This window comes from Wolffia australiana, chromosome 7, assembly GCF_029677425.1.
Source record: "Wolffia australiana isolate 7733 chromosome 7, ASM2967742v1".
In the NCBI taxonomy this organism is placed as follows: Eukaryota; Viridiplantae; Streptophyta; class Magnoliopsida; order Alismatales; family Araceae; genus Wolffia; species Wolffia australiana.
Window position 1 is genome coordinate 14272124 of NC_135841.1, and position 10552 is coordinate 14282675.

The 10552-nt window shown below is 41.5% G+C and overlaps 1 protein-coding gene across 1 annotated transcript; it reads right to left on the reverse strand.

Annotated features, from left to right (window-relative positions):
• Window positions 1–6162: 6162 nt before the first annotated feature.
• LOC144705561 (alcohol dehydrogenase-like) lies at window positions 6163–8606 on the reverse strand. The gene is made up of 10 exons (XM_078578316.1): window positions 8456–8606; window positions 8229–8365; window positions 8083–8129; window positions 7654–7979; window positions 7460–7542; window positions 7221–7296; window positions 7018–7079; window positions 6799–6894; window positions 6535–6696; window positions 6163–6396 (listed from the first exon to the last, which is right to left on the reverse strand). Exons 1-10 carry the CDS (start codon window positions 8490–8492, stop codon window positions 6280–6282), a joined length of 1143 nt encoding a protein of 380 aa, XP_078434442.1. The 5' UTR covers window positions 8493–8606; the 3' UTR covers window positions 6163–6279.
• Between the last annotated feature and the right edge of the window lie 1946 nt (window positions 8607–10552).

Below are 10552 nucleotides of genomic sequence, written 5' to 3' on the forward strand. Positions count from 1 at the left end.
ATCGCTTGTGAACAATATACCTAGTCCCACTGTAGCTTTAAGGTACTGCAATACTCTGTTTGCTGCCTGGAGGTGAGCTTCACATGGATTATTCATAAACTGGCTCAAAGTACTAACAGCATACGAAATATCTGGCCGGGTATGATTTAGATTGATGAGTTTCCCGATCAACCTCTGAAACGAGTCTTTATTCACTGGAGGAATATCGTTCTCCTTACCCAGTTTAACATTGATGTCAACTGGTTTTCCTAGCGGTCTACTGTCAAGTTTTCCTGTCTCATGGAGTAGATCCAGAATGTATTTATGCTGTGAAATGAAAATTCCTCTTTTTGAATATGCAACCTCAATACCCAGGAAATATGTCAAGGCCCCCAATGCTTTAATATCAAACTTCTCAGAAAGTTGCTGGCTAAGTTGTTGAATATCTTCCCCATTGTTTCCTGTGACGATTATATCATCCACATAGACACTAAGAATTGCCATAGAGCCAGAGAGACTGTACTTGATAAACAGTGTATGATCACCGTTACTCTGCTGATATCCCAAACTTTTCATGACTGTGGAGAATTTTCCAAACCAGGCCCTTGGCGACTGTTTCAGGCCATAAAGTGACTTCCGCAATTTACACACCACATTTGGTCTATCTGCTAGTTGGTATCCAGGAGGAGTAGTCATATACACTTCCTCCTCTAAATCACCTTGCATAAAAGCATTTTTAACATCAAACTGGAGCAAGTTCCATCCCATAAAAGCATTTTTAAGCATTTTTGCAGCTAGAGCAATCAAGATTCTGACAGTATTGAACTTGGCTAGAGGTGTAAAAGTTTCGAAGTAATCGATGCCATATGATTGAGTATAACCCTTGGCAACCAGCCTTGCCTTGTATCTCTCTAGAGTCCCATCAGCATTGAAATTTGGTGTACATATCCACCTACACCCAATAACTTTTCTTCCTGGAGGTAAGAAAGTTAAGTTCCAAGTATGATTTTTCTTTAATGCCTCCATCTCCTCATCCATGGCAGTCTTCCACTCTCTACTTTTTAGAGCCTGTTCAACATTTCTGGGAACAGATATTCTGCTGAGAGTACATAAGAATGCTTGGTATTGTGGGCTCAGTCTGGCGTAAGAGACATAATTCTCCAACGGATATCTGGGTTTGTTTCGACAGCTCCTCGTACCCTTTCTCAATGCAATTGGCCATCCCATGTCTTCTTCCTGATCAATAACTGGATCAGTTCCAGAAATCTCCTCAGGTTGTTCAATAGTTGTTTTTCATCGCCTACTGGAACATCGTTGGCTTCTCCTTCACTGGGCACAATCGGTTCTTTGAATGTCTCCTGAATCTCCATCGTCTGTTCAGAGGCCAGTGGCAACATTTCATCACATCTTGGACCCTCTGACTCCGGTTGACCAATTTCATGTGGAATGGCCTCTCCCACACTTAGAATTTCCGTCGGTAGAGTTAGGAACTAGAAGTCTTGCTGCATTATCACAAAAGATTCTCCTGTGTCCTCCTTCTCATGGGCAAAGAACATCTGCTTTTCATTAAATGTCAGATCTGCTGTAACAAAAAATCTTCTGGACCAAGGGTGATAGCACCTATAACCCTTTTGAGTATTAGAGTACCCAATAAACACACACTTGGTCGCCCTCGGATCAAGCTATCCTGCGTACGTGTGAACATACACAACACACCCAAATATCCTGGACCAACCCAACCCTCAATGTCACGTGAGGATAGATTGAGGACATAAGGTCAATAGGGCTCTTGCATCGAATTACCTTTGTCGGAGTTCTATTAATGAGATAGATTGCAGTTGATACTGCCTCTCCCCCATATGACTTGGACATATTTGCCTGAAAGAGTAGAGACCTAGCTGTTGCAAGTATATGTCCGATTCTCCTTTCGGCTCACCCATTCTTTTGGGGGGTGTTGACACATGAAGATTCATGAAGAATACCTCTCTGGTCACAATAGGTATTAACTGTCACATTGAAGTACTTCCTAGCATTATCCGATAGGAGTCGTCTAATCCTCGCACCGAATTGATTATTAATTAGTTCACAAAATTGAACAATCACAGACGATACTTCTGCCTTCGACTTCAACAAATATAGCTAGGTTAACCTGGAGCAAAATCACAAACCACTTATGCCCAGAGAGATTGGTTACTGGGTATGGGCCCCACACGTCGCTGTGAATGCAATCAAATGGAGTTGAACTCCTTTCATTTAGACTTTTGTAAGATATCCTTCGGTGCTTAGCCAGTTGGCAAACATCACAAAACAGAGTACTAATATCAACTCCTTCAAAAACAGAGGGAAAACATAGCTTTAGTAACTCAAAAGAGGGATGGCCCATTCGCTTATGCAGCAGTAGGACCCGATCCACAGCCTGAGGAAGCTTAATGGAGGTGAGACAGGTAACGGGGGAGCCCTCGAGGAGCAGCAAGCCATCTTCCCTTCTACACGATGAAGTCCTCCTCCCGGTTACCTTGTCATAGAGAAAACACCCATTATTATCAAGAACAAACCTCCATCCACTGTCATCAACTAACTTCTGCAATGAAATCAGTCTCGCCCTGAGGCCAGGTATGTGTAACACCCTCTTGAGTACACCAATATTGAGGTTTATACTTTCAATCCCAGCAATAGTCAAAATTCCTCCACCAGCTGTTATTACCACACATTGACTGGTAGGTACGAAGCAAACTGATTCCGATCTGGGGTCATATGATCAATTGCCCCAGTATCTAGAATCAGTTTGCTTTCACTAGGATTTAGGAAAGAAGTCAATCCCAACAATGTCAAAGTTTTACCTGAATGAGCCAAGGATGTAGAGCCCAATAATCCCTTAAGGCGATTCACCTCAACCTTCAGTGCATGAACACTTTCCCCTGTGTCTTGTTGTGCTTCATCCACCTGATTCTTTTCTAAGGGGATCTCTCCCATTTCTTGAGTGTCTGAGGTCGCTACATATGCTTTCCTGTACTGTTGAGGCTGCTGTTGTTTCTGATGGTTCTTGTTGGCTAATTTCCAGCAAGTCTCTTTAGTGTGATTTCGCTTCTTGCAATAAACACAAAAAAGAGTGTCCCTGGTGTCTCCCTTTTGCATCTGTTTCTGGACTGAGTTTCCAGCATACTGAGATATTTCGGTTGGTTCACCATGGATAGCCCTGAAATCATTCTTCTTAGTGGAGAATGCTCCAGATGTGCCACCTGCCCCAGGTGCATCTGGAGTAAGCTTCAGTCTCTTCTCTTTGTCTAAAAGCATTCCAACTGCCTCATCAAGGTCTGAAAGCTGTTCACGATGAAGGATCTGACTTCGGACACTTTCATATTCTGGATTAAGACCCATGAGAAAGGTAAAGAGTCTCTGCTTGAGGGTGTATTTTCTTTCCTTGGACTGGGGATTCTCAACTGGCCAATAGTAGTCGATTTCTCTCCAAATTCCCTTCAATCTGCTAGCATTAACCATGATGGTTGCTTCCCCTTGCTTTGCATGAATGGCCTGTGCATTGAGTTCATAAATTCTCCAATCCATCCGCAGCTTAGAACAGCTCTTGATAATTTCTTCCCACATCTGCTTAACAGATTCCACATAAAGATAATTGTCTACCATATCAGAGGCTATAGTTCCAAGAAGCCATTGATGGATAAGGGACTCCTCTGACTTCCACACTTAATACCTTGGATCTCCAGGGGTTATTGGATCCCCCACAAGGTGGCCTCCAAGGAACCTAGCCTCCAAAGATAACTCCACCAGCTTACGCCATTGATATGCATTAAGCCCATTGAACTTTATCTTGATATCAGGGAGCACAATCGTGACCCTGTCTCGATCTGTGATGGCCACAGTGGTAGAGATCTTGTTCTGGTCTTCCATTCCAGATTTCAAAATGCCTCTTCACAAACAGTGAATCCTCTAGCAAGAGAGAGATAGTGGAACAGAGAGGAAGGTTTCTATTGGAGAGAAGGGAGGCGCAATGTGCTCACCAGGATTGCTCTGATACCATGTCAAACTTGCATCAACCCTCTCTCCTCTCCAGCTGCTCTCTGCCCTGAAGCTCTGTCGGCTAGGGTTTTGGCCAAAAACACAATTAATTCTATTGAACGGGATTGGCCTTTAAAAGGCCATACCGAGTGAGAAGGTGGGCCCCACATCAGTTAAACGAAATGGGCCACTTATATCATGTGGCCCATTAGTACATTAAGAAGAGAAAAATAAATGAAAAGAAAAGAAGAAAAATAAAGGCTGTCTAACACATAAATAACCTGAACTTTAAGAAGCTACTTACGTTGTTGGAATGATCGTTTTGGTCCCAAATTTAGTTTATGTATTCTCACATTGTGAGGTTACTTAAGTTTTATCTGTAGCGCACGATGCATTCGCTTTTACTTTTTGTTACCGCATGTTTACTTAATAATTATATGAGTGTCAGTTTTAAGGTCACCAATTAATACTTCAAAATAACTGTCATGTAAAAGTTCAAATGAGTTAATATTGCGAAATCAAATGTTCTGATATTACAACGATCACAAGAAATTTTCTGCAAGATTATTTTAGTATAGTATAGAATAACAAATGTGATGTTATTTTGATGATAACGGGAAGTAAAGATAAAGATAATTCTTTAATATTCTTGACGGAAACTATTTCTCTCCTGGATAACGGAAACTAACATAATTCACTATTGACGGTTCGTAACAACATTAACTCAACAATATAAAATGAAATGAATCAACAATGAAAAATTGTATCAGAATTATATTTATATCTCTGGAAATTTGGACCTCGTAATCTGAAATGATTGAATGACATTTTAGCTCATAAACTTGTATAATTTCATCTATTGTAACCTCATAACCAAGTCCTCACTCAAAGCTGTCCTTTTTCTCTACCCCCCTCAATAGGAATCATACAGAACTATCTTTGATTTGGTAATCTTTTCATGAAACGCCTAATCTGTCCACTCAATGACTGCACTTAATTGCATAGTGGGAATCGAATCCCCTTTTTTATTGGGTATATTTTCGACTTGCATCTAAGAAGAGGTCCACTCCATGATTACCATGTTCTTGCGCAAGCATTTATTTGTTCCATTGGATAGACAGCATGATTTTGTCGGGAAACTCTGCAAACTATAGTTGGAGACAGAAAAATAATACCTGAAGTATTTAAGAAGTTCAGAATTCTGGTTTCTAAGTCCGTATGCTCCATCCCTTTGGAGACTTAAGGGACTTATTAGCAATCTCATGCCAAGCATTTGTGGATAATAGTTTCGGTAAGAATTAATGCTATCAGAACTTTTAGGTGGATAATTGTAAGTTGATTAAATATTTGAGAACTGAATGACGACATTCGTCAAACATGCCAAGCATGTTGCCATCTGGGTGAGTAAATACTTTCGTTGTGGTTTAGAATTCACACTCTTTGAATAGGTTGTTTAAGTCACGACTAAAATAAGTTTTTGTACCAAGAACTTAACCTGAGGTCAACTTGACTGGTGATGAACTTAAAATAACTTTCAGCGAAAAAAATCATTCTTGGAAAGAGAGTGCTGATCAGTGAACTTACCTACATATAGTGGTCATTTCCCTCATCTTTGCATTGTCAACCTGATATTTCTTATTTAGTCAATATTCCCATTTATGCAACATGCTAATTTTTTACATATGCGGGTAGGTGATTGCGTGATCAGGTATAAAACTGTATCCCTGGCTAGGCATTGCTATAAGAAGCCAAGAACATTTAACAAACTTTTACAGCTGTAGATTGCGATGAATCTGTTTTCTAAATGAGAATAACATTTTCGAATACTATTTGTATCTTATATTTTTCTCATTTTAATATGTAACCATCGAAGCAGTCCTGTTTCTTTAGTATTCTTTCATTTTAGAGGTCAACCAGACTTCTGTACCTATTTTTCCCCTAGTGAGGATGATTTCCAAATGCTTGGCATGTTAACTCAGGTTAACTACCCTCAGAATGTAGACAAAACCTTATAAAATACATATTGGAGGGATCAAGGTTGAACATTCTTTTTTAGTAAGATTTTTGCGATTCGCCTGACGACCCTAATTGTGATTTTAAATGAACATTCATCTTGTCAAATTTGAATGACTAATATTTGCACACTTCACTAGGAAAAAGGGGGGGAGATACTCAAGAGTAGAACCTCGGTTATCATAACTTGACCAATCCATGGATCAGGGTAACAATATTGAGCATTGGAGGTGTATAACATACGAACAAGTCATCCACGCAGGCAGAAATGTCTTAGTGCTCCATTCGGATGAGGCAGCGAAGGCCTTCTCCCTTGAACATGAGGTCGAAGGCCTTGTTGATCTCCGAGAAGGGTACCTCGTGGGTGACGAATTTGTCCAGCTCCAGCTCCTGGACAGAGAGAAAGTTTCCTTACAAAAATTATTCGATCAGAGCCTTTTTCCCATATGGTTTGATGGGAAACGGCTCAAATTAAAGCGGGGGTGTGGGGGGGAGGAAACGATGAACGATGAAAACGAGTTGCTTTACCTTGTTGAGATACTGCTCCACGACGCCGGGGATATCGGTGCGAGGTTTGTAGTTGCCGTAGAAGGTGCCCGTCAGCGTCCTCTCGCACAAGAAGTTGATGGGCAGAGTCTGGAAGACGGCGCCCTTGGGAGGCACTCCCACCAACACGGCCTTTCCCCAGCCCTGCGCAGCCGTCGGCGTTGGTTTATTTACACCGCATAATTAATTAGCCACTATCTACCAACCCGCAAGTAAACAAATCAAGAACTGGCGAGAAATCATTACGTCGTGGACGCATTCGAATGCGGAGATCATGGCGTTGACGTTGCCGATGCACTCGATGCTGCGGTCGACTCCGCCGCCGGTCATCTCGGCTATAACCTGGCGATCACGTTCACACCCGGAAGAAGTGAGCAACCCGCTCTAAATTTTCTTTAATTTACACGGTTGAAAGTTTAAAACTTGACGAAGCCGCAAGAGCGTGAAGGGAAGAAGAGGGCGAACCTCTTGGACGGGTTTGTCGTAGTCCTTTGGGTTCACAAACTCCGTCACTCCAAACTTCTTGGCTGCACACGAACGAACAAACAAACAAACAAACATGAGCCCGAGTTTGAAACCATCATCTAATCTTTTCAATGCTCTCGTCCACTTCTTTCAGACGAACGGAAATCAAAAACTTCTCTTGAAAGTAATTGAAAGAGACCCACCTTGCTCGAATCTGTCTGGGTTCAAGTCGACGCCGATGATTCTTGCAGCTCCCGACACCCTCGCGCCCTCCGCGGCCTGTTTTCATCAGATCATATGACCATGTCAACGCCTCGTTCATCGAGAGAAAACGGCTAGAGCCAGTGAACAGCGATATACAAGATAAAACAGAGAGAGAGAGAGAGAGAGAGAGAGAGAGAGAGAGAGAGAGAGAGAGAGAGAGAGAGAGAGAGAGACTCACGGCGAGGCCGACGGCTCCCAATCCGAACACGGCGACTGTCGAGCCCTTCTTGGGCTTCGCCACGTTCACCGTCGCGCCGAAACCTGCGCACAGCCGACCATCATCAAATTCCAAAACACTTGAACGGGGAAGATGACGAAGACCATCGTTTCAAAAATCAAAGCTGTGAGATCGTTGTTTCATGGGAGACGCACCCGTGGCGATACCGCAGCTGACGACGCAGACCTTGTCGAGGGGAGCGGCGGGGTTGATCTTGGCGAGACAGCCGACGTGGACGACGGTGTACTCGCTGAAGGTGGAGGTGCCCAGAAAGTGGTAGATGGGCTTGCCGTCCTTGGAGAATCTCGTCTTCCCGTCGTTGAGCATCACGCCCCGGTCGGGGTCGATCCTCAGCAGGCTACACATGTTGCTCTCCTCCGACTTGCAGTGCGCGCACTCCCCGCACTCCCCCGTGAACACCGGCAGAACGTGGTCTCCCGGCTGCACATCCGTCACCCCTTCTCCCACGCTCTCCACAATCCTGATCCCAACAAATCCAAGAACGATATCCCAGATTAGCAACACAGCGAGACTGGAGAGTAGAAAATTGGAGAAGAGAGGAAGGAACGCGTTTGACGGCTTACCCAGAGGCCTCGTGTCCCAAGATCCTGGGGAATACGGGAGTCTGACCCTGCAATGCCGTCAAAAACCAGATCAAATCAGGAATTCCACCTTCGATCGGAGCCTCTTATCGCGTCTATCTGGTATGAATTGATGAATAATGCCGTACCTTGGCCTCCCAGAAGAAGACATCGGTGTGGCAGAGGGAGGTGAAGAGGATCTTCACCCGGACCTCGTTGGCCTGCGGCGGAGCCACCTCCACCTCTTCGATCGACAGCGGTTTCCCCGCTTCCCAGGCAATCGCCGCTGGAATTATTCACAACAGAGGTGAGACTATTACTCTCAGTGATTACGATTATCGCTGTGCCGACGACTCAAGATGGGTTGGAGACGTACCTTTGCATTTGATGACCTGACCCGCCGTGCTCGACATCTTCAATCAGCACTTCTTCGATCTCTTGTTATCTTCCAAGAAACGCTTTCGTACGAGACTTGTGGAGAAATGGGTATCGCCCAAGAACTATTTATAGCACCGGGAGGAGGGAAGGGAGTAAATTGGGTTTTTTTCTATCCCAAAAGTCAAAACCACTGCGACAGCAGAAAACGCTTCCGGTGGGAGAGAAGGATCTTTTTCTTTCCGCGCTGCCACAGCGGAATTCCGATAATTTGGTGGGCGTCTAGTCAGATATCTCCTGCCTATCGCTTTCCGCCTCTCGTTTAACAGTCGTAGACTTTTGCACAAGATATTCGCCTATCGTGTCGATTTTCATACCGATCGGATCGGCATATTGAGTCTATATATAGGCCCGAAGGCCGAGTCGGCCTCATAATTTATTTCTCCTTAAACCTATAATATATCACGGTGTATTTTATTTTAAAATACGTAATGTAACATTGATTAGTTGTCTTGAATAAACCTAAGAACCAGATTAGGATCACTCCGACCCCAAGCCCCACTGACTCGCATGTTGAATATGATGGTAGAACAAATTGAAATATCAAACATCATAAGTGACAAGAAAATTGGCTTATAAAATATTTATAAGTGATAAGTTTTCATCTGTGAGTCATATATTACACGACGATGATTTATATTACTATATATCAATCACACAATTCTAATTAGTCATGAGGTCAAGGCTACCAATGTCGAAATGGAATCAAAATTAATTGCTACAATTAAATGCACCATCTGCCAAACAAAACTGTACAATTAGCTTGAATTCCCAATCCAAATATGTGATTCTTGGACGGTGTGTTTCACGCCCACCTTCCATATTTAAGGAGTACCGGATGTCTAAAGAATAAGAGCAGTATATTAGGAGACATCAACCTAGGAACATTTTCATTTGAGTGGGTAATGTATTTTTTAAGTCCAATATTTTCATGTTTCAGGAAGTAATTGTCAAATTCACATACACCATCACCAGTTTCCAGTAAGTCATGTTTTCCTAAAATAAGTTACCCAAGATGTCGTCTTACGACTGTTTTAGTATGTTTTTAGTAATTATAAAATCCAAAAGTGAGAGATATGTACCACTTGACATCGTACATATTTCTCCAAAAAAATTCTGGAATTCTTGAATTTTTTTACTTTAAACACCACTTGACATCATCAACATATAATATTTAGCTTGATCTTAATGTCAAAAATCATTAATTTACACTTTCCAAATATGGAATTATGTACTTCTGAGGCGAGCTGGAATAATTTTAAACTCATTTTCACTTAAATAATTGAGAAATAGTTCTATAAATATGAAAGTCCCATTTTGGATTGTGTCAATGGTTATATAAACGTATGATCTGCACCCAAAAACTTTACTCATATTCATCACTCTATCCCAATGTACAACTATATTAAGTGACTTCACATATATCCCTAGCACTTTATGGATCTTGCTATTTTTTTGTTCATACAACAGGGAACTGTAAGACCTCTGTCTCATTGGGTAGATATTTAATTATGATTATCTGATCACCAATGTCTCCATTAAAATAAATATGATCTTTAGTCCTTTCATTTAACCATATATTAGATAGTATTTTCATTCAATCTTTACATTAAATTTAACTGTCTTGTACGATTTTAAAGGTGTTAAATCTTTATGTACTAATTTGACGATTATATATTAATTAACCTCCCTTAATCTATATTAAAAAATCAACCTACAAAAGCTCAAGTAACCACACAAATTATGGTTTCAGCCTGAGAAGTCCATATTTAGGGATATTTTATTCATTTAAATTCACCTTTGGCCAAAAGTATTGATGTGGTTTTCACCTTAATTAATCTAAACTAAACATAGGGTAAGTAATGGGTTAGTTTACATGGAGGTAGGTATTTTAATTCTTAATTTTCCTTGGGATTTACACAACGGATAAAAATGAGGAAGATTATTATTTCTTTTTTATAGTAATTTATGGATATCTTATGAGTGACTTAAAAATAATTGTGAAATAATTTAATTAGATAAAATATTAAGTTACCTT

What these genes read in the sequence shown, in the direction of transcription:
- LOC144705561 (XM_078578316.1), bottom strand. Translation starts at nt 8,492, where the DNA reads ATGTCGAGCACGGCGGGTCAGGTCATCAAATGCAAAG. An exon ending in TCTTCTTCTGGGAGGCCAAG is followed by an intron (nt 8,130 to 8,228) that starts GTACGGCATTAT and finishes ACGGCATTGCAG; the next exon opens with GGTCAGACTCCCGTATTCCC. An exon ending in TGGGAGCCGTCGGCCTCGCC is followed by an intron (nt 7,297 to 7,459) that starts GTGAGTCTCTCT and finishes TGATGAAAACAG; the next exon opens with GCCGCGGAGGGCGCGAGGGT.